Genomic DNA, 24,206 nt, shown 5'->3' on the forward strand with positions numbered 1-24,206 from the left:
CCAAATGAGCCCTTAATTTATTCCACGAAAAGTGAAACCTGAAAAAAACCCAAATATGATGAGAGGTGTAATCTAATTTAAAAGTATATTTGAAAATATAGTATGATTTTAAGGAGTATTAATCACCGAATATGTATCAAGGTTTCTATATTTCAAGAATTATTAATTTAATAATTTTTCTGTCAAAGCGAACATAGCTTAGTAATAATTAGTATATATCTCAAATCAAAGGATTATGAGTTCGATCCGTACCCCCACATGTTGTACTAAATAAAAAAAATCAATACTTTTTTCTCTATTAAAAATCAATACCATTAAATAATTATAATAATTACTAATAGATCTATTTTATTTTATACCTAAAAAATCTATTTTATTTTAAAGTAAAGTTACAAATTTGAATTTAATAGTTATTGCCATATAAACAAAAAGAAAAATAGGGAAAAAGTATTTAATATCATGTTTCTATAAAAATGTTACAATTTTTTTAAAGAAATTTCTAGCTAACTTTGTTTGTTTCACACCTCTGTTAGCTTGGAGATTTAATCCCCTATTCTAAAGGTATTACTAAAAAATTAACTATTTTTAGAAACATTATGAAACACATTTTGGAATCTCTTGGCCAATGATTTTCTAGGATGGAAAATTTCTTATTGGCCAATGTTTAAGTATTCTATACCCTTGCAGGTAGGACAAGATAGTAATATTCATTACTATATTGACTCTTTGACTCTTAAAATTTGTTTGCTTAACTTTTAAAATTAAACTTAAAATTTGAAAATATTTTTTAAAATGGATAAGAAAATAAAGAAATAAGTAGATAGAAATAGTAATTATAAGCTAGAAAAATTTTAGTGTTCTTCTAAACGTTAAAGGACAAAAATAAAGAAATTAGTAATTTTTAAAAACAAATAATAAAAACGAAAATGTTATCCAAGAGTCTTAAAAAACAAGTTGTTATGTAAATAAACTTGAAAAGGGTTTGCTTAATCTAAGTATAAATAGAATAATATAAACTAGGAATATTAGGATTGACAGCAACAAGGGTAATTCAGGACATTTTTTTTAATAATGTTGCTTTTAAAACTTTTTCCAAATGACAATTTTGTTCAGAAATCTACTTTTTAAACAAACTTTAAATTAAATTAAATTAAAAAATTAGCAAAGTCTTAAAATAAATCAATTTAACTAATCACGTATTCAAGATATAAATTAAATCTATCATAAAATAAATTAAATCAAATGATATCTTTCCATAAATTGACTCAACACTTTATTAAGTTGCAGAGAATGGAATAAGCATACATTTTACTAGAATCCAAGATAGATTTAATTTTTTTTAATTTAAAATCTTTAATAACAATTAGATAAATTGATTTTTTTTATTAGTCGGTTTTTAAGATTTTGTTAAATTTTTTTAGTTAAATTTAATTTAAGGTTTGTTATTTTAATCGATTTTTTCATAATCCATTTCTTTTAAGATTTTTTTAGTTAAATTTAATTTAACGTTTCTTTTAAAAAATAAATTTCTTAATAATTGGTTTGTTAAGATTTCGTTAGATTTTTTAATTTAACATTTATTTAAAAAAAAAAATACAGGGATGATCGTCTCTTCACATATTAAGATTTAGTAAAAACAAAATCCAGTTGTGCACGTGGTTTCTCCAAGAGACACATCATCAGGTAGACTGACAAACTATTTTGATACATTATTTTTGGAAATAGTTCGTGGAGAATATATTTTTGAAAAAATTTTAAAGACATTATTAAAAAAAAATCACCCGTAAGTCACCGTAGACTTAGTAACAAGAAACAAAGCAGTGAGAATATTTGATTGGAGTAATGGTTAATGAATATTGTATAGTCACAATTGGTACTGTTGTTTCTGCCACTTAAATCATAATCTACTCTTTTCATTTCTCAAATTTAAGGCTAGACTATAATTCTTTGTTCTAAACCCAGATGGAAAATAAAATGCTATTTTAGTAAGAATTATATTAAGCTCATGGAAGATTGGGCAGTATATATATGTGTGCGCGGCAGGTTTTAGTAAGTTTCAGATGTCGATTTGAGATAACTCAACTGGAGGTTTTAGTAAGTTTCAGATGTCGACCTGAACTAACTCAACTGGTTAAAGCATGTACCTGAAAAAAAAAAAATTGAAGATTTGAATTCTCACTAGTTCAACTCAAGAAAAAAGGCAAAAAAAGTTTTAGATGCTAACCTCATTCCCGTGGTTATTGGCTGTTACATTTTTTTTCCTCTCGAGATGAAGATATCGCCAAATGGAACTTCTTGGTTGACTTTCAAGAAATCCCCTGAAGCTAGAACTAGATGAGAAACAAGCAACAGCTTCATTTACTAATTTATTCTTTAGTTTAATATTAATTTCAATTCATTTAAATTTCTAAAAAAGATGTGGTTTAAACGCTATTTTGGTTTGGTTGATGTAATTACAAAACTTTGATTTTGGTACCAATTAAAAACATTGAAAGAGAATCACATAGGAATACAAATTAAAAATGCAACAAGGACCAAAAATACTTTTGAGACTTTTTACAAATTAGAAGAACAGCACAGCAGAAGGAGAGTGGAGAAAAAGAAAAGATACCGCAAGTCTGATAGAAGAGAATGGCAGCTGCTTTGCGGTTCATTCCTGCAGCCAAGTGATTCAAAGATTCCTCTGGTGCGGCCCCTGGCGTATCAAAGTGTGCCTTCATCTGCCTTTAGCATTCAAATCGTCAACAAGGAGAAGGATTAGATTGTTAGTAATCAATGATCAAACAATTAAAAAACACACTTCAGATCAAAAAGAATAGGGAAAAGAAAACAAAAGGAGAGTTACAATCGAATGGAATCGGTTATCTTGTCAAAACCAGAATTCTTGATGGCTGGTTGAGTTTGTGTGGGTGCTGTTTCTACTAATAAGTCTGTGAAATCAAATTATCAATTATAATGTGTACATTTCAACTAGATAGAGAAATGAGTCCTAAGCGATGGTTTAGGCCACAAAAAGACATGTGTTTTACTTACCTGGATCATTTTCAGACAACCCTGCTAACTTGAAATTTGTATCAGAGTGATGTGGATGCCATTGATGCTCCTCTGCTACAGATTCTAGACCCCCACTACTTTGTCTCGACGAAGAGTACGGCCTTTTCTTGTTGGATCTATTCACCGTTAATACTTCAATCACGGTGTTGTAAATGCATAGCAAATTCTTATTTTGGATTCAAAAGAGAATTCCTAGAAGTTTATGAACTACTAACCGTACAAAATTGGTCTCTGAATTATATGAGAAGACACCATGTTCAGATGCTGAGCTTGGAACTGATCTGACTCCATTTCCTATTTATTCAGATGACAATAATTTTTTAAACAAACCAACAGAGATGGAATGCAATATTTGACATTTTAAGCTGAGATGAAGAAATACTGACCCGAATTTCTAGGTGTAACCACCTGATTTCTTTCGGCCAGCCCCATAAGGTTATCCATGAAGTTGGATCTGAGTTCTTCTGGAACGATGTCAACTTGGATATCACCGTTGATTGGTTCTGTCCTTAGCTTCTCTATGGAAGCTCCAAATGATTGAGAACCAACTCCACTGTGGTAACCTTCAAAAGGCTTCATAATTCACATTTAAGTAAGAGAGAATTGTATTCGTCCAGCACTGAAAATAAATATGTAGAAATTGGTATTAATGGCTTACAAAATCAATATCATCTGGAAAGTTTACACTCTCTGGCCGTGAAGACAATGATGGCTCAGGAGGTTGGGGTGCCGAGTCCCTTCCTACAAAAGACAAATGCCCAAATTTACATTTTCCCCCAAATACTATAAATGAAAATATAATTTGTGTGGTACACCGACCAGAAGATGAGTCATGGGGGTGTCGAATACTTTTCATCCATAATTGTAGCAGAGGAGCTGGATAATAGACTTCTCTACCTCCATCTGTGAATAAGTTACCACTTAACACCACAGGTGGAAGGTCCATGAGAACACTTATCTTAATAGAGGACATTGCACTTGTTCGCTGCCACACAAGAACATGAAATTGAACAATTAGAAGTGTACTCTTTACATAAATCTACCAATGAAGATCAAATAAATTGAGAAGTAACCTTTCTCTTCCTTCCCCTTCCAGAGTTTAGATCCGACACATCTTGAAGCCAAGATTGGTATATGTGTCCAGGAATGATGGTCTGTTCATAGTCCATGTGAGACGCTGCTGTTCTTTTTGTTTTCCTTCTTATTGCCGCCTGCTGCACCTGATGTGGAATTGATACACTTTATTGTCTGGTTAAGTCTGTATTGTGTAATTATTGTATTATTCATAAATTATACTAGTAGAATACATGTCTAAGTTCCTTGGACTCGTAGGTTTGTTGAATGACATTGCGTTCAAGATGTTGCTCTGGGATTTCAACATCATGAAAATGTGGATCTTGGATTTCAGCATCAGGAGGTCCTAAAGGTAAGAATACATAACAACGTGAAATTCCTTCTAAAATTGTCATTCAAACATAAAAGTCATTTTGGAATGTAGTAGCAAGTTAAATTGAATTGAGATGAGTCATAGTAATTCTTAAAAATTAAATAAATAAATAATGAAGAGTAATCTCTTTTTAGCGAGAGGCTTCTAAGCACTAAGTTTCCATCAATCAGTCTATTTAATTTTCATCAAGTGAAAATATAGTAGATTCAAAACAGTCTAAAAGAAATGGAAAGAAGAAGATATTGAGAAAGTGAGAGAAAAAGAGTAGGGGCTATTCTCTTCAGAACTAAGTCATGAAAATGTATCTTACCTTCTCGGTGCATGTCTTGAGGAGGAGGGGAAGGTCTTGAAGTATCTGGAATTTGTGTTTGTTCTCCAAAAGCAAAATTCAGATGTGTTTCCTCATCCTCTTCAATATCAAATCTGCAAATCCAGCACAAGAAAGTGATGCAGTTTCTTTTGGCAGAGAGATTTAAAGTTATATGTATGCTGGTAAGTAATTCACCTTTCAAACTGATTGAATGTATTTGTATTTGATTGATACATATCAAAACGCTCGAGTAAGGTTATATTTTCAGCATCAGCTGAGCAAGAGATCAACCAAAATCATTAGTAGGTAGAACGCATTATAAATTCAGAAAATAAGCGATAATGAGTTCAAGCGACAGAATAAAACTTTGATGGAGCTGTTGTGACGGATCATCTTCCCCTGTTTTGTCGTTGATATATTGTCCAATATCCACACTGTCAAGCCGCTGCAAACACAGAAAACTCTATCAATCAATAATTGGTAATTGTTCAAGAAATAGGAATTGTTAACAACAGAACTACCAAGCTCCTATAATTTGTTTAATCACCAAAACAAATCAGTTCCTTCTAAGCCAATGCGCAACGGTTCTATTCTATACTGAAAATCTTTCTCATAAACTAATCGCAGCGTCACTTATTAGGATTGAGATCTCCCAATTCCACTTTTCAAGTACAGTGGACTAGCACGACGCATAAACCTAAATGGGAACTACTAAATTTCTGTAGACTGCTAAACCCAAAAAGGGCGTTCTGTTGAAAGGCTTACCATAGTAAAAAAAGCGGTTTGTTGGAACCTCATGGGAGAGGTGTTGTGGGAGAAGTTAATGGACTGTGTCTCATGGTCTCCCACTTCTTTCGGATCCTTCTTAGGCCGAGTGATAGCCTCCTTCCTGAGTATATTTGGTTGGACATATGTAAATCATAACCAATTAAATCCACAGTAGAGAAACTTTCTTAACTTATTTTTTACTAGGGGTGTTAAAAAAAACCTAACAACCCGACTAACCCAATCCAATTGGGTTAGATGAAGCCTCAAGTTGGGTTGGGTTGTGATTTTCGGGTTGAATATTGGGTTCAAAAATCGGGTCAATCTAACCCGAATCGAATATATATATATATACATACACAATATCAACCGTTCATTTAGTTCTAATAATCCTAGCATTTTTATCTTATATTCTCCCATTTTGTATTTCAATCTCATTCGTCCATTTAGTTTTAATCCGAACTCCCGTCGCTACGATAATTAAAAATTAGAAACACAACCAGACAATTCAACCCAACTCGAAAACATTGGGACATTTCCTATACAACCCAACCCGTGAATACCCATATTTTTTTTACCGGAGAGATATGGAAACATAACCAAACAAATTTAGTGTCAAAATCAGCTTCTTAACTCGGATTCAAATCATTTTCAATTTGGACTATGGACGTATTAAAATCGTTGCCAAGAGTCAAAATCATCAAAGCTTATTGCACTATGGACCTATGAAAAATCGCAACCCAAAAAATTTCATAGCCGAAATCACCTTCTTATTCAAGCTATTAATAGCCACAACGCACACGCATTCCTTTTGGAAATAAATAGTTAATTAAATGCTCATCCATTGCTGAGTCTAAAAAGAAGGAAAGGGGCGACGGACTTAGCCAGAGATTTTCCTTTGGGAATGACAGTGGGCTCTGGAGCTGCTTTCACCTTCCACGCTTCGTTTAACTCAACCTGAGAAAACGGAAAACGAAGCTAAACAACACAATCTCTTGAAGAAGATAAAAAAAAAAAACGGTACTCTGTTGTTAGAACTCTAAAGAGTCGAGTAATTACCAGAAGGCGAGTTACATCCTCTGTGATGAAACAGGAAAACAAATTACACAATCCTTCAGATACCGCGTTTGAACTCTAAAACATTATATTCCTTCATTAGAAGTGACTAGAAGGTTACCGTAAAGGATTTTAACTTTTCGTTCATAGACAATGACAACACCGCCTGAGAAAAAATGAAGAACAGAGATACTACTACACTGTTACCGAGATGAAACAGAGCGTCAAAGATCTGGAAAATTCAAAGAGATTGAGAAACGATTACCCATGAGAATCCCCAAGAGTCTGAGAGCCATCGGAACTGAAGGATTCAAAATCTCCTCGCTGCAAAATCCCGCAGGAATTTCAAAACTAAACTAGCATTTACCGATTGAAGAAGAAACTTAGCTTAGTTTTATTTTGGATTACCAAATTTTGATTATGTTCAGCTTGTCGAGCTTTCTCCGATTGATCTTCGCGTGCATTGTAGCAGCCATCCTATATAAAATAGAAGAGATACAGAAAATGGCAGAATACAGTTGATGATCTCAACTTGCGAAAAACACAGAAGTTCATCGAAAGCTATCGATTCAGGAGGAAACGGACTGTGATAAATGTAAATCAAGTATATATCCATATCTCCTGTGAAGTAATCGGAACAGGAAACACCGAAAACCAATTGCAAAGTTTAAGAAAGACAGCACCGATCGAAGCTGATTGAGATTGAAAAACGAGCTTACCAGATTTGGCCTAGAGGAGCCTTTCGTGCGAGAAGCTGATGAGAGTAGAACATTGTGGATGAAGCAGATAGCCGGAGAAGAGAAGAAGAAGAAGGAAAATGGAGGAGAAAGATGAAGGAAGTGCAATGGCAATGGCAATGGAGTTCGAATCTGTTGGGTTCGTCTAATAAGTAATAACTAACTCTGCCGCCATTGCCATTGCCAGTGAGCTATGTGCGCGGACGAGGCCTAAGCCGACGCCAATAAACTTACCCAGAAGGCACCGCAATTTCCCTGCTACCTCTTTTATTTACTTTACTAATTACTAATTTACATTTTACACTGACTCTCAAATATTAAAACAAACATTCATGTTAAGCTGAAACTGTGGGTAATTTTAATTCACTTGTAAAATTTTAAAATAATGTTTTTTTTTAAATTAAATTAAATATCAATACAACTTTATACATATTTGTGGCTAAATCACAATAGCATACTATTACTTAATCAAACACTAATTTTGTTTATATTACAACTGTTGATAGCAATTATTTAAGAGGTTACTGTAATCTCAAACTAAGCTTTAGTTTATCAACTTTTTATATGTAGTTAAATTGTATAATTCTTTAATTTTAGTATTACAATTATTTACTCTTTTGTAGTTTAAATTTATGTAATCGTTTAGTTCCTTAGCAATTTTTAGTATAAAATAATTTGGTACACTTAGTTTAAAAATGCATTTGGCCTTTAAAGTTAAAAATCACATTATGCTTTAATAAGATTTTTCATGGTAGACAATAAGGCATGTTTGGGAGTGCCTTAATTCTACCATTTTTTAAAACCACTTAGAACATTTTTGTAAAACATTAGGGCATGTTTGGAAAATGGCAAAATGGAATCCCAAAATACCATAAATCATTGAAAGTTTTAAACTAAATAGATTAAGATTCAATCGTTATACATTTTAAACTACATGACTAGTCATTACATGTAGTTTAAGACTGAATTGTTACTCGTACAAAAGTAGACCGTAATATGTATTTTAATCTAATCAAATGAATAATTCAAAATTTCCATTCATTTTATACGAACTTATTTATATTTTAGCTCAATTGATTAAAGTATATATTACTATATATGTTCCGACGGTCAAATCTTCACTCAAATAAATAAATAAATAAATAAATAAATATATATATATTTGTCTTTTATAATAGTAGGATCCGAAATAGAAAAACTTGATTGAGCTAATTCAATTTAGAACGTTTGATTAATAAATTTAGTATCATAAATTGAAAATTGAAAACATCAATTTAATTTTGGCGATCTTGATTACAGATTATGCAGACTTGAGTTGAATTGATTGGATAATTCTGTTAGTTCGATTATCTCCCCAACTGTTTTTGCTTGTTTTTCTTGATAATGTATATTTTCTTCTTTAATGAAAAAAAATTATACTGAAGTTGATGATCCTTTAAAAACTATAAACATTTATGAACTCAAGAAAAAAAAAACTGTAATATTTATAAAGTATCCAACATGATGTTACAATTTTTTCAAAATTATTATGCTAAAGCAGATTCCAAATAACCTGCTAAATTTGTATTTATTTTAAACTCAAATTGGGTTATAAATATAATATGTACATACTTCTTGAAATTATATATTAATTTTCAAGATTAATTCATATTCTTTGAATGCATCATACAATACTGATATTAATTTGAAATACACTAAGAAACCTATATATTATATTATTAGAAAAAGCACGAGTTCAAATCTCCTTACCTATTGATTTAGAGAAAGTGGGTTCAAATCCCACGATGACTATCTACCTTGAAATTGATTATTTGGCAATCGAATCGGCAATTGTCCTGAAAATAATAATAAAAAAAAACATACCTATCTATTATGTTCTACACAATAATCCTAGTTGAGTTTTTTTTCGTAGCAGGGAATCGAAATCACAAGCTCATGGTTGGAAATATATGTCAATTACCGATGAGCTGTGCTCGCTTTGATTATTAAATACATCAATCATTCAATATTCTTAGGGCACCGAGCCGAATGACCATAGGTTTAATAGGAAATTCAAATGCATGCCTCACCACAACACACCATACAACCATCCCACGGCAACTCAAGTGGCATGTTACTCAAGCAACCAACTAAAAGGACTCATATCTACAATTGAGAGTCGCCCAAACAATTGAACTATATTTATCCTCGAATTGAATATCTCGACTTAATTCACTCGTCCATATTTCATACCTAAAAATCGTTTTCCAACCAAAATTTTCATGAACTCAAACAACCTAATCATCGTTATATTTTAAGAGATTATAAATACACATTTAAACATAACATATATGTAACATTTCCGAAAAGTATTGAGCACTCATAGGGAGGTAGCATCTTTTTTTCTGAAAAAGGAAAAAAAGAATCCATGGCTATATAATAACATACTCCCAGATATTAACCTCAGATACAATGCCTCTATTATTTGTTATACGTATTTCTTCTACAATTGAAAATGAGTAAAATGTGGGAAAAAAAAGACTAAGAGAAAACTCTATACGGCAAAGAATTAAAATTTATCAAAAGAACCTGGTTTCACTTGGGGTTCATGGCCGCCAGAATCCCTTTTTTCCAACAAGAAACTGGTCCTGATAAACAGAAATGGACCAGTGAAGTGAATGAAACATGGGACCAAGCTCTTTTATTACCTCCATGCTGTCCTGAATCAAAACATATCCGCCTGGCCTCAGTATTCTGTCCATCTCCACAACTGTAGCCACGACGTCGCATCTTGCAAGATAGGAAAAGTCGTTGAGACTTAGAAACACAAAACTCGGCTAACAACGTAAAGTGGAGAGAGTACTCATAACAATGTATCAGAGGTTGCTAAGAATAGGTATAAAATATTGAATATATTCTAGCCTATCAACTTGAGCTTTTGCATTGTTCGGAGGTCTTAAGTTCGAACTTTCTATTTCATATGATAATCCACTTGTTAGGTCTCATGTTAATTTTCAGATCCACAGGGGGAGTATGTTAAGAACATATATAAAAGATCAGATATACTATAACCTATCGGATGGGATTAGCAATAATTTAGTAGATGTTATGAATTATGAGTCAACATTTGATGTCAATGGCATACCTTCCTTTAAGAAATGAGAATAGAAAGCTGGAATGTAGAAGATCGTAGGTTCGAGGGTAGGTGTTTAAGGACTCGCACCAGTCATGGTAGAGACCGATCAATCCTCTATCGAAAATGATGGACAAAGTATCGGGTACGTCTATGGGGACGACATTCATGACCCAAAGTGGTCGATCAATCAATGCAGCTGCAAACCTGAAAATTAAGGAATTCTTAAAAGTGAGAGTAGGTATTTTAACTTATTAAAGAAAAAACAAGAAGAACAAACTAAATGATAGAATTTGATCTGAGTTGAACAGTCTAATTATTCCATCTATTCCAAATCGAACAGAGTTTTTTTTCCACATTAGAATCCAAAAATAAAAATGCTAAACTAGGATCAACACTTGATTAACTGGACAACAGCATCTTAAAAGGGTCTGCCATAATATAAAAAAGACTTAAAAAGAGCAAGATAAGGAAACCACAGATCATAATGAGGAACTTGATGCTTATATTCATTATTTGTATATGCTTTACCCTCCATAGCCAGCGTTCATATCCAGCACATTTCGGATGCTCGACCAGTCTATGCCGATGTTATCCCGATAAACATCAGACACAACAGCAGACCAATGTTTAGTATCCTCCAAGAATTTCTCCTCTACATTTGATTCAAGAGACAAGCTAGGAGGTTTGCTAGTCAGTCTCTGTGGCCACGGCGAGGGCCAATTATATAAGTTGCCATTGCTATCAACTGGAAGCTGGGAAATACATCTAGCCAACGGCACATACCTATCGACATATAGAAACAAAATAAACATGAATTCGATAAATTTAACTATGATATCATTATATCATCCTATTGCTGCCAAAACAAAAAGGTAGATATAAGGGAGAAGAATCTCCAAGAAATACCAAGAATTATTTCTCTTGTTATTCTGATCACATATAGGAGGATCATTTTGTCTACGTTCTTCATAGCAAGCAGCTGTGATGGGCTTCTGATATATTACAAGCCCAACCCCAGATGAATCAGATGTCTTCTGCACGACCTTCCAGCACATTGACTTCGTTAGCAACACCATCGCTGCAAGTTATCAATACAAACCATCTTAACAATGTCAACTACAAATTATGTGAAACTAAAATACGGATATTGTTAAAGAAAACAAACCATTCCAGACATTCTTGTCCCTTTCATCATCACGATAAACCGGTGTAGCTGACCATATGAAATATCCTCCAGGCCTGAGAATCCTGTTGAGCTCTAATAATGGTTTTCCACCTACAATTTTTTACCAAAATGGCCATAACAAGGTCAAGCTATCCATAAGAAATCAGTTGGTTACTATCAATGACAGAAGTGCATTCAGCTAGAAATTAGGGGAGGATAAACAAATATTACCATCTGCATCCCAGTGGACCCTGCAACGTGCACAATGTATCAAATCATAAGCATTGTCCGGAAATGTCAACCTTTGTGTTCCAATGACCGAAAGAGTAGCGGGAATACCCCGTTCTAAGGCAAATTGAATCTGTGCTTCATGTTCATCCTTTGGGGCAAATGACATGGCAAGAACATTCTTCTGCAATAAATAGCCACCGAAGCTAGCAACACCACAACCAACATCTAGAATAACTCTGATGTTCTCCCCCCATTTAATATTTGGTAAAGTCTGTTCCAAATTCAGTCAGATAGCATAAAATCAAACTTATATTTATGGTCATGATTGCTAAAATGCAGTATCCTAAACTATAATATGAATGCGTTTACTGTTCTGCTGAGTAAAAATTATCCAAACGTTTGCTTACAACAATCTGCCATATCAGCCAATTAAGCAATAAGATAAACATTTATAAAAATAAATAAGAAAAATCACCTTCTGGATGAAGTCAATGTAGCGATCAACTCCATCCTTAAACTGAGTACCACCTCCAGGAAAGCTAAGATAATCGCCTGATTTAACTACCCAATGTTGGTCTTTCTTGTATTCAACAAGCTTCGGATGAGGAACATTATCGTACCAAATCTACAAAAAATAGGGTTTCCAACATAATCAACAATCATCACCACTTTCCAACAAGAGGAACATAAACCTCGCCAAAAACAAGATTATCAACAAACCTTGGCAAAGAATCAAGCTCACCATGTCCCTACTCTTGGGCCAGGGAACCGGCACTTTATATCCCATCGGAAGCGGAACCAAACAGCGCGGACTTGGACTAGGGCAATGTCGTTCGCGGTGCTCCATGTGCTTTCTCGACTTCAAATCCTTAATGGCCTTGAAGTTATCCAAACAGGGAATGTAATCGGCGGCCACAGAGCCACCACAGAGCCTCCATCTGAAATTCAACGCCGAAGAAGAGAAAGCAAAACTAGGGTACGCAGAAGAGGGGATCGGAGAAGGAATCGGAGAAAACGAAGAGAGGGGTTTAGAAGGAGATCGCGGAAGAGAGGAGTAACGGAGGAGAGGGTTAAGGGAAAAGGAATCGGTGGAGAAGAGGATTAAGAAGCAGAGGAGGAGGAGTGAGAGGGTGAATATGAAGGGGATTTTTCGATCCTGAAACAAACTTTGGAGTGAAATCGCCATTGTTGTAGCAGAGCGAGCTCGAGAGAGAGAAGGGGAATTGGATCGGCTTCAGAGAGACGAAGTGAGATACGGAGATGAGAGAGAGAGAGAACTGAGAAGGACGCGGCAATTATTTATCGGATTCGAAATGTCGTTATAAAGTGAAGCTTGAAAAAGTGGAAATATTATATCCTACAATGCTCGTATCAAGGGGCGCCCTTGTGTTTCGTCGCCGCGAATAGAAACGCGCCACGTCGTATAATGATTTGTCGTGGTCCCCACCGCCGAATTCCACGACCCAACTCACCGACTATATTAAAAAAAATATATATATATATATATTTTTTTCCTTCGAATATTATTTGTCTACTTAGAGATTGAGGATTCGATCTCGTACTCTCGACCTTTTTTTTTATACAATACTCTCTATCTTTTAGTTGAAGTAAGATGTTTTAACTATTTAAACTAAGTTCACGTTAGTCTTTCATTATTTTTGGCTTTTGTTTATATTGGTCTCTTCATTTTATTTTTTATCTCATATTTTCCTTCATAGTTACGACATAGTACTATAACCAATAAATGTTGTACTAAATGGTTTTCGTTGGATATAGAATTTGTATGATAACTTATAATTTTGAAAGTATAAGAACTAAAACTATCCTTTTGAAAAAAGTTAAAAGTACGGCAATAAAAGTAGACATCTTAAAATTATAGGGACTACATAAATTGAAACTAAAAATAGAGAGACTAAAACAATATTTAATCGAATTTAGTTGCCTTTAATTAATTATCTATTAATTACTTTGGAAAAATTAAATTTGGTATGGAATGAACTCTCTTATTATGAGTTTGAGATCACATTTAGAAGTGTAAAATGTATTTTTTAGTCTATTAAAAGCATTTTTCAAATATTTTATAATGTTTGATTACATGTTATTTTTTATGGGATGTGATTCCCGGAAAACGGATCGAGTTCTTGAATTTTGAAAAACAAAACCACATAATTGAAAAGGATGAAATACAGGGGAAAACTTACGTTTGAACTTTTCTTCAACGATTTCCCGAACACCACCAATATATCTTCCGAGCTATCCTGTAGGTACCGAGATCATGCTTGTAGGAGCGTCGATTTGGAACGTGAGGGCGAATTGACAGAGTTTGATTGAGAGGAAATTCTTGAGAGAAAACTGTTCAGTTCTCCTGGGTTCTCACCCTGCAATTAAGCTGGGGAATGTTAATATTAAAATTAAAATTAATATTAAATTAATATATATATAATTAATTAATTAATTAATCATATTAATTAATTATTAATCTAATTAATAATCAATTAATATATACATGTGTATATATATAAATCAAATAAATAATTATCATAAAAATAAATTCATATTCTATAGCATTTCTCTCGTGTAATATACACATTATTTTTAACTTATAGTTTTAATATGAATCTTATTGATATTAATTTTATTTGAGTCTCATTCAAACAATATCTCTCATAATATATAGTTTTAATTTAAAATTAACTATATATTATAATGTATCAATCTACATATAATCCCTCGAGCAATTTGAACATTTCAAATTTTTTCAAAAACTTGATCCTCGTTTTACCTGTTGTGAACTAGCAAGGGGACCTAATGGACCTCTAGATCAGAAGCTCCAACGATACGAGATTAATCAGTCAAACTCATTGACCGAGTTAATCAACATATGTTAACTACAGGTCACTCCACTAAAGACCCGCAGTTGCACTCTTCTCACTGCAGAATGTTTTCGTGTCCATGGATATACAATCATTAATGACAAGTCAATCTTTCACGAGTGCTCATAACTCAAACTGGATCAAATTACCGTTTTACTCCTGAGTTACATCTTACTCCTTAAATATCACTGCTCCTCTAATGAACAACCCGATTATGGTTCAACCAATAACTGGAAGTCCTTCTCGGGCCAGTGAGAGGGTGGGGCCCCTTGTTCAAGTCCCGGAGTCAGCATTTAAGAGAACATTCATCTACTCCCTAAGTCGGGAATGAGTGAATTTCATCTTGTGAAGTTATGTTTCCAGCTCCCCACTCGGTCTCGTGCCCAAAATGGTAGGAATATTGAGTCGGCGTTTCGGGCCACTCTCACCCATATAGATCAAAGTACGAGCTCTCACGGGCAGAAGTTCATAACTCAATCAGGATTGAAAATGAGTTGCCCGGTCATCCTAAGAAATAGCAATTTGTTAGATAACGGTGTTACATCTAAAGATTGGCTATTTCGTGGTCCGGTCTTATACAAACTCATTGTATAGGATACCTCCATCCGCATGTCTGCACACGAACGACTTGGATCGAGTTGTTTGTAACATTTACAGTGTGGGCCATATCCATAGTGTTGTCAAATAAGGTACCCAACTTTATTCATATACTATAGACCCTTTAGGTTATTCACGGTACATTATTCACTTGTATATCAAGGGTATATCAAATATATACCAAGTATATCAAAGGTATATCAAATGTATACCCAGTATATCAAATATACACCCAATAGATATATTGTTATAATAACATTGAATGTTTAGTTTATTGGATTTTGGATAATGCAATGCTATGAATTCAACAACAAATTGATTGAATAAAAGTTTATTGAATATATCTTTGTTTTTACATAAATACAAACTACGAGTTTAGGACAACACACCAACAATTTTAAATATTCTTAAAGTATTTTTTAGAAGAAACAATTAATTAATGTTTTTTTTTCCTGAAAGTGTTTATTAAAGCAATAGGGTTATATTCAAATATTTGAAAAAAAAAGGAATTTGGTTCTAAAATACATATCTAGATATTTACTCATCAAATAAACGAAAAAAAAAATGTAGGTTAAATAACTTATTAAAAATATTAATAAAAATGACTAAATAACTTTTAATGTAAAATTTAAGGATGACCAAAGATATGCCATGAATAATTTTTTTAGTTCAAAATTGTGAGGGCAGAAGACGAACCATTAACCTTTTTTTATGATAATAAATATTTTTATCCATTAAACTATATTCATATAAAAATAATATATCTTAAATTATATAATAATAATAAGACTAAGATATTGATAATAATAAATAATAGAGAAAACCAATAAATATTATATAAAATATTTATATATAATATAATAATATATAAATAATTATCTTAATTTAATTATATAGATTAATTGCAAATATTATAAAAAGAAATAGTATAGTATATACTATATAAACAATATATTATATAATAACTATATAATTCGTTAAATCTATATATAAATTATATAAAAATAGCCTACTATACTCTAACCTAGTATTAATAGCCTAGTATAATAGGTTAGCTCTGCAGTGATGTATACTATACATTACGGATAAAAAAAAATGCGGATATAGTTGAATGGTAAAAGTTCTTCTTGCCAAGGAGAAGACGCGGGTTCGATTCAACCTATAATAAGCATGTGGTTTTGTTTGTAATGTTGGTCCAGCAATGAATGATCATATCCAACGTATAAATGTAATATGTCTTTTTTTCTATTCTACAAAATGTTTCTAAAATGGTAGAAAACATTCAAAACACTAAAAAGTTAAAAGCTTATTTGATCGTTTGCTACTTTTTTGAAGAAAAAAAATTTTACGTTAAACAATTCTTTTTAGGAGTACATTAAGTGTACAAATGAAACTAAAAACAACCATTCCTAAAAAAAATAATAATAATAAAAGGAAAAAAACCGTGTATGCGGTGACACCGCTCAATGTCTAAAGGAGAAATATTCAATTACTTTTTTTTTTCTCCCTCGCCGACAATTGAAAACATCATTATCAGAAAGGAAGAAAAAAAAAATCTTTTCTTGTACTTCAAAAAAAGTGGCATTTTGTTCTATCAGAAAAAAAACATTGGCTCCTCAATTAAAAGGAATATTGACCTTTTTTAAATAATAATGAATTATCAAATATTTAATAAGAAGAAATAACACCTTACTATATATAAATTTTGCATGAGAATTTTACAAATATAGAAACTAAAATTAAAATTAATAATTAATAATTGAGCATTACAAATTTCAAATTCATCACTATTAAAGTCACTGTTAGAATATCAAATCTTCATTTGAGTGAAGCAGTGCAAAAAATCAAACCATCCAACATTATTTCATTCGTCTGTCATAATTTTTTTTTAAATCATTAAAAAAATATATCTATTCTTCAACAACTCTCATCCTTAATATCATGAAGTTAGAAGGAGTATGAGTCCATTAACTCGATTTTTTCAAAACCGACATCGAACTGGCCCATTGGTTAAAGGAAAATAAATTCAAATCCAACTAACTGATTAATTTTATTCAAAAATTTTTATTTTGTTTCCATCTTAAAAATTGAACCTACTTCTCTGGAAATCCAAAGTTGGAAGTTTGAAAAAGGAGGGAGAGAGAGATTGAAAACTACCTACAATTAAGATCCTGTTTAAAAATGATTTTGATTTTAATTCTGTTTTAAAAATTACACCTACTTTCTCTCCACAATTTCTTCAGTATGCATTTGAAGATTTCTAAAAACACATTAGAATTCTTGGCAAATTTTCAAAAACAAAAACAAGTCTTTAAAACTACTTGTTCTTCAGATTTTGAAACTGGACTTGGATTTCAAAAACATTATTTATAAGAAGTTGATAACAAAGCAAATAGATAAAAGCTAAATTTTCAAAATAGTTATCAACATGTACAAAGAATTTTGATTGATTGAGTCTAAAAATATAGTCCATTAGATATTTTCCCAATGGTAAAAAAACCACCTTTTGAAAGAACAATAGATAATTTTTTAACCCAACTCTAAAAACAAGACCAAAAGATAGGTAGAAAAGAGATCCACATAAAGCTTACTCATTTAAATAATATCAAGTAAAAGAAAATAAGAGCAATACACAGACTTCCCAGTTCAGTTTTCCCAATTGTAATAACTCAAGTATAGGTGTCTTACCTAAAACAAAACAGGCGTTCCCAAAATTGTGTCAAATTTCTTGGTGAAAGTGGCAAGACTAGCAGCTCTCAGAAACTACAGACCTGGGGGAAAGATTTACTGTGAAAACCGTCTCACTATTCCTGCAACAATCTTCACTCTGTGATCCCGGAACCTGCATTCTCGACATCAACTTCACCCATTCCCGTGTCTTCCTCTTCCTCGCTGTCCTCGTCGCCGCTGATCTCTTCATTGTCCTGTCGTAGTTTCGCCATGTGTTCCGCAAGTAATTTGTCGTCCCTTTCACTCACCTATAATTGGACAATAATGGATGTGAGCAGACGAAAAGGATAGATAACCTTTAATATTAAAATGAGACTCACCGCTCTAGGTGCCTCCTTCACCACAAGCTTTCCCTTGTGTTGCTCGATTGCCTCAGTGCAAGCAGTGATCGCTTTCTCAAGAACAGTGATTCCTTGCTCCTACTCAACACCAAATAACAATTGAACAACTCTTAAACAAAGCTGCCAGTTGGAAACATAGGACCAGTGATCCTAGAACTTCAATTTATATAGATCGACAAATTTGAGAAGGTAGATATATAATATATGTACATTGAAATCAATTTTCAGAGATCAGGTGGCTAGACGTGTTATTCATCAATATTACAGATTTCTGGTTCTGATCTTACAAATTAGTAACAAAGATCAGTAGAAACGACAAAAGATTTGAGGCATCCAAAGAAATCATCAACTAATTTACAACACGGTTGTTCTTTTTTCTTCTTTCCTTTGGATCTTTTTCTTTCTCAATGCCAATCCCATCCTAAAAGAAGAAGAAAGGGGAGGGGACAATCTACAGACTTTACCTAAATTGAAGCCTAACGATGAGATCATCTGGAAAGTTCCTTATTAACTTCAATTGGAAATACCTCTATGCATGACAAAAAACAATCCGTCACATTATAGCGATGATTGCACTAACCTTGTCTAGTGTCTGGGTAGTAAGGACATAGAGTGGAGGAGCAACCAATTTAATTTTAACGGGACAATCATCATTCCCCACGGCTTCAGCTCTCCGCATTGCTTCCTGCAGAGTCAGATAGGTCGATGTTTACAATTTTCATGAATCATGGAACAACTTTATCGAGGAAATCAAATAAAATCAGAAAAGATAAACAGAGTCAAGACAGACCTTAATGTGAAGCACACCATCAAACTGGAAACACTTCATCTCAATATCAGCCCGAACCTTCAGCGGCTGGGGAGTCATTCTTCTTCTAATATTCTTTATTAGCGCATCTTTTACATCCTCAGACATTGCAGGAACTACCTTAGTTACCTAAAATACAAGATAAAATTAGCATTTAATCCAAATTTGAGAGAATAACACCTCAATTTGCATAAACCAAGGCTACCTCCTGTCCATCAGCACCAGCTTCCTTGACTTCACGGGTGAGAGAACTCAACACCGAATCAGGATCAGTTACAATAATCTTGAATGCCTGCAAAAAGACAGTTCAAGTCCAGTAAAAATCCTAAATTCTTCCAGAAAACATATTGTTCTTTAAGGATGTGAACCAGAAAGCATACCTCGAAAGCATGACCATATTTCCGGTATAAAGGCCAGCCAACATGGATATACAAGTCCTATAAGAAGAACAACGTCACCTTAGAATTTTAATTTAGTATTTTGATAACCTTAGTACCTAACATTAATACAACAGAATAGTAAGTCTTTGGAAGATCTGGGCAATAAGAAGTCTTTAGCATTTTTACTCGACAGTAAAGGCATTATTAACAATTAATTTCAAACTGATATACAGCTAAAATTTTAAAACAAACCAAGCCTAAAGGCCATACCACAATGAAAGAGTTACTTCCCTTCACACAACTCTAGATTTTCTTAGCGAGGGAATGGATGAAATAGCCCAAAAAGGTGCAATACATTTATATATATGAGTGAGACAATAAAGTATGCTCAACGTTTCCAAAACACAATCAGCAAAGCGCAGTCTAAATGTCAAGTCACATGATGACTAGATAAGCATCATCCAAGCAGATCTAAGGGTTAGATAAAAAAAAAAAAGTTAACATATATCAATGACTCACAAATAAAATTAAAACATAGATTAAAATATTAATATTTCACGCCAACATAAGCTTAGCTCAATGGTAATTGACACCTACTTACGATCAAAAAATCATGAGTTCGAATCTCCATCTCCATTGATGTACTCAAAAAAATATATTAATATTTCATAGGTCAAAATGTAAATAGGAACTTATTATATCCAATCAAAAGAGAGAATTGGAAAAATAGATGCAAGCGAGGGAATTAAAAATTTAACACCATATTATTTTATTGGTTTTTGTGTTTAAGTGATGGGAAATAATCATCCTATTACTAAATAGACGGGTAATGATAGAGACACTAACAGTCAAAGAAAGGAGAATTGTGCCAAATTGAGAAGGAAGAACTCAACACACTTATTCTTGTGGCAATGTTGCTCTCAAGGTTTACACCTTGGGGTCAGGCTCAGAGTTTTAAGTCTCAAGGCTTACGCTTCTTTGATTCATATGAGGCTACCTACATGAGAATGCACTCGAGCAAAGTCATTCTGCCTCAAAGAATTATATTAACTCAGTGCCTACTCCTCAAAATATAAAAAGTCCAAATATGAATGTAATATTAATACCAGAAGAGTTGTGGTTATTTGGCTCTTTACTAAATCTACCACTAAGGCCAAAAACTAAAAAAATGTCAATCCTATTAGTGATAATGATGATGAGAATGCCCCTTACAACCATTAATGGGCCTGTTTAGTAATACAAACAGCTTCAAAACTTATGCCTCCTCTTCTGAAGGGGAAAAAAAAGCCTTGAGGCCACCATAACACAATTCAAAATATTGTCTAAAGGCAGAGGAGAGACAAAGCTTACAGTTTGACATTCAGGGCTGATTGTTCAATGAGGGTCGATTTGTTCAAATAATGATATTTGCTAGCTGTTAGAAGATAACAAAAAATATATGGTCCTGGATGAAAGAGATGTTATCCAACGATGGTATGATAAATAACCTACAAGCCCCATCTTCTTGACGGGAAGCAACAAAACCAAGTTTATTTCAAGGAAACCAGTCATAAGTACCCTGCTTTAAACCCATGAAAACAGTGATTGCCATGTGGCCATGAACATGGTGACCATTGACAAGTTTTAAGCCTGACGTCCTCTTAACAACAATAATAACCAAAACAACCTTGGCTAGTTTTAAGCCTTCCCTAAATCGTTAAATATCCACCACTTCAATCCAAATGTTCTCAATATCGTTAATCCAATTAAGTATACAAATTTGCCAGAAAGTAAATAGAACAAAGAATAAGATTCCTTAGCAGACCAGGAAACTCAAACAGCAAAATTACAGGAAAACAACTTTAACTTCAATCAACACCTAAAACAACCACCAATATCAATAACACTCAAAGCAAGACAACCAGTATAGCAACCAAAAGGAAAGAGCGAGACAATACAGGAAATTACCTCCAAATCAATGTTCATCGTCTCGGCAACATGGCGCATAATAGAGTGAACAAGCTTGCTCTTATTATACCTCTCCTCACAGGCCTGAATATCCTCCTCAGACACCCGCCTCTTACTCAAATCAATGTAGCCCTTCTCCTTGTCGACCCTGAGGACCATGACGGGCTCGATTCGGCCGACCTTGATCAAGCTGCTGACACTGCGAATTCGGCGGCGGGAGAGCTCGGAGAACAGAATCATGCCCTCGATGTTGTTGTACTCGAGGAGGGAGACGTAGGCGCCCATGTCGGCGATGTTCTTGACCTGGATCATGACGGCCATGTCGACCTCCGGATACTTGGCTTCGTACATGCGGCACTCCAGGTTAGGGGAATGGGAAGCCATGGCTGCGAGGTCCGACAATGGAGGATTCTGTGGAGAAGGGTTTAAGAGAGGGAAAATTGGGGTTTTCCGGGAAAATTTAGGGCTATGAATAGAGAGAGAGAGAGAAACAGAGAAGGGTTTGATGTGGCGATTTCTGGTAGCGGCGGAGAGAGAATTTCAGACAGCGGATACTGCTTTTTTTCTTTTTCTTTTTTTTCCGCAGAGGAAAAATAAATAAATTGTAGATTTAAATTCTATTTTCTTTTTCAGATTTATTTCATTTTCGGTTCTAAATTTTTTAAATGTTTATTACGTCTGTAAGTTTTCAAGAGTAGTCATTTTGGTCTTGATAGGCACTTAAAATTTAATTATCCTTCGTTCTTTTTTCTTCCTTTTATTTTCTCGAAGATCATCCTGAAGTATTGAATATTCGAATTTATGTTTTTCTGGTTGAATAGGATTACTATGCAAAAATAAAGTTTTAAATATTGATGTTGATAGAAATGTCAATATCTCAATTTTACAGAAATATTGATAAAAATATCGTTGTCGATTGATATTTATGAGGAAATTATAGGAATAAAAAATTCGTAAAAATATTTAAATTAAAAATAAACATTTTAATCTTTCTAAAAACGATTAATATATCTATATAGTGATATTTTGTTAATACTTTTCATATTTTGTCAAAATTTTTTGTAATATTATGAAAATGTTAATTTATTCTTCATTGATATCGAATCCAGGATACATAGAAATGTCAACGAAAATGTCGAAATGTCGTATTTATTCATACCCAATCTCTTAACTGGATGTTACACATCTTTCTTCTCTATGACCATTTAAGCCAACACAATAGTATGGAAGTTTGAAAATAAATAAATAAATAAAAGTATGAACCAAAAGAGTTATTTTTTAAATATTTTATAGACTAAAATAGAGATTAAAAAATAGAGACTGAAATAAATTTAACATAAATTATATAAAAAAAGGTTTTTTAAGGGTAAATGAAAATAAAGAAATAAAAGTATGAACCAAAAGAGTTATTTTTTTAAATATTTTATAGACTAAAATGGAGATTTAAAAAAAAAATAGAGACTGAAATAAATTTAACATAAATTATATTATAAAGTTTTTTTAAGGGTAAAAAACAGTGTTGATTAAACAGGAATTTTTAAAAAAATGGAGAGAAATTTAAATTAAAAAACAGGTGTTGATTAAACGAAAATTTTAAAAAATATAGAGAAAAATTTGAGAATCAGCAAACCGTCGACAGCAGGATTCGAACCTGCGCAGGCAAAGCCCAACAGATTTCGAGTCTGTCTCCTTAACCACTCGGACATATCGACGCTATTGAGTCGAAATTATCATTTTTAATATTTATGTTTTATGCTAATGTCTCTGGCTAAGTTTTGGACTCAAGTTATTTATTTTGAACAGAAAACTTTAAAATTAGTCGTTTTTACTATTACAATAGCGGTAAAAATAAAAAAAGGAGAAAACATATGAGTTCAATTGAATTTGTTAGGAGCATTTTTAATTCAATTTAATAGTTCTAATCTCAAATTTATTCCACTCAAATAATCCTAATAAAATATGAAGATATTTGACTCATTATATCAATCATTTATTTTTGTCAGTTCGGGATTATACTTGTTTGATAAATTTAGCCCATAAATATATATATATATATATATATATATATATATATATATATATATATATATATATATATATATATCTATATCTATATATATTTTACAAAGGTATTTAGCCCATAAATTGTGGTCAATGCAGCCAAGAAGGATTAATTGATTACGTTTCACATAATAATAAATTGAAAATGTTTTAATAGCTTTGATTTTAATTTATTTAGCTAGTTTTAATTTAATTCAATTGAGAACGATTTGATTTTTCGAATGGTTAATATAAACGTCACTTTACTTTTTCTTTTTTATTCTCCTTAAACTGATATATCAATTCGTAAAGTATGAACTTACATCCCTATGCAATTTAAGTAGGTATATTTTTAATAGGTTAAACATTTTCGAATTTGAAGGATCCCATACTTTAGTTAAAGTTCTATATTGTCTTTATCGTTAGTTTCTTTTTTTCAAAGGAGTATATTGCAAAATATATATATATATATCAATCTCACAATTTGAAATCATCATGGCCATAAATGGAGGCATAAAGAAAGACAAAACAAATCCTAAGTAGACCCTATTAATTGCCAGGAGGTAGAACCAACGCTTCTTAAAAAGTCAGTAAACATACAAAATAATTC

General features: G+C 32.7%; 3 protein-coding genes and 1 non-coding gene across 7 annotated transcripts; all 4 read right to left on the reverse strand.

Moving 5' to 3' along the window:
* Nucleotides 1-1,803: 1,803 nt before the first annotated feature.
* LOC111015955 (sister chromatid cohesion 1 protein 1-like) lies at nt 1,804-9,662 on the reverse strand. 3 transcript variants are annotated; one of them, XM_088117609.1, is made up of 21 exons: nt 9,119-9,662; nt 7,041-7,109; nt 6,898-6,956; nt 6,754-6,798; nt 6,636-6,655; nt 6,457-6,533; nt 5,577-5,700; nt 5,178-5,256; nt 5,007-5,085; nt 4,812-4,924; nt 4,362-4,474; nt 4,128-4,274; nt 3,874-4,039; nt 3,713-3,795; nt 3,441-3,627; nt 3,270-3,348; nt 3,034-3,170; nt 2,846-2,930; nt 2,612-2,724; nt 2,225-2,330; nt 1,804-2,144 (listed from the first exon to the last, which is right to left on the reverse strand). In XM_088117609.1, the coding sequence occupies exons 2-20, from the start codon at nt 7,106-7,108 to the stop codon at nt 2,248-2,250; spliced, it is 1,857 nt and encodes a 618-aa protein (XP_087973735.1). In that variant the 5' UTR covers nt 7,109; nt 9,119-9,662; the 3' UTR covers nt 1,804-2,144; nt 2,225-2,247. The 3 variants fall into 3 exon arrangements, with proteins under 3 accessions (XP_087973735.1, XP_022146858.2, XP_087973736.1); XM_022291166.2 differs by lacking the exon at nt 9,119-9,662 and having other exon boundaries at nt 7,041-7,317; XM_088117610.1 differs by lacking the exons at nt 1,804-2,144; nt 2,225-2,330; nt 2,846-2,930; nt 9,119-9,662 and having other exon boundaries at nt 7,041-7,323.
* Nucleotides 9,663-9,801: 139 nt separating this feature from the next.
* On the reverse strand, nt 9,802-13,182 carry LOC111015863 (S-adenosyl-L-methionine-dependent methyltransferases superfamily protein). 2 transcript variants are annotated; one of them, XM_022291036.2, is made up of 8 exons: nt 12,623-13,180; nt 12,356-12,505; nt 11,881-12,151; nt 11,650-11,760; nt 11,391-11,562; nt 11,013-11,267; nt 10,494-10,688; nt 9,802-10,138 (listed from the first exon to the last, which is right to left on the reverse strand). In XM_022291036.2, exons 1-8 carry the CDS (start codon nt 13,064-13,066, stop codon nt 9,955-9,957), a joined length of 1,782 nt encoding a protein of 593 aa, XP_022146728.1. In that variant the 5' UTR covers nt 13,067-13,180; the 3' UTR covers nt 9,802-9,954. The 2 variants fall into 2 exon arrangements, with proteins under 2 accessions (XP_022146728.1, XP_087973737.1); XM_088117611.1 differs by having other exon boundaries at nt 9,924-10,138; nt 10,572-10,688; nt 12,623-13,182.
* A 4,728-nt stretch (nt 13,183-17,910) lies between these two features.
* LOC111015938 (Eukaryotic translation initiation factor 2 subunit 1) lies at nt 17,911-22,133 on the reverse strand. The gene is made up of 7 exons (XM_022291136.2): nt 21,557-22,133; nt 19,610-19,666; nt 19,435-19,521; nt 19,212-19,358; nt 19,002-19,106; nt 18,401-18,499; nt 17,911-18,328 (listed from the first exon to the last, which is right to left on the reverse strand). Exons 1-7 carry the CDS (start codon nt 21,938-21,940, stop codon nt 18,173-18,175), a joined length of 1,035 nt encoding a protein of 344 aa, XP_022146828.1. The 5' UTR covers nt 21,941-22,133; the 3' UTR covers nt 17,911-18,172.
* Nucleotides 22,134-23,186: 1,053 nt separating this feature from the next.
* On the reverse strand, nt 23,187-23,268 carry TRNAS-CGA (transfer RNA serine (anticodon CGA)). The gene has a single exon. It is a non-coding gene; the product is annotated as a tRNA-Ser (tRNA).
* Between the last annotated feature and the right edge of the window lie 938 nt (nt 23,269-24,206).

The sequence above is a fragment of the Momordica charantia genome (assembly GCF_013281855.1).
Source record: "Momordica charantia cultivar OHB3-1 chromosome 9 unlocalized genomic scaffold, Mcharantia_2.0 BLBB01000009.1, whole genome shotgun sequence".
NCBI classification, from domain to species: domain Eukaryota; kingdom Viridiplantae; phylum Streptophyta; class Magnoliopsida; order Cucurbitales; family Cucurbitaceae; genus Momordica; species Momordica charantia.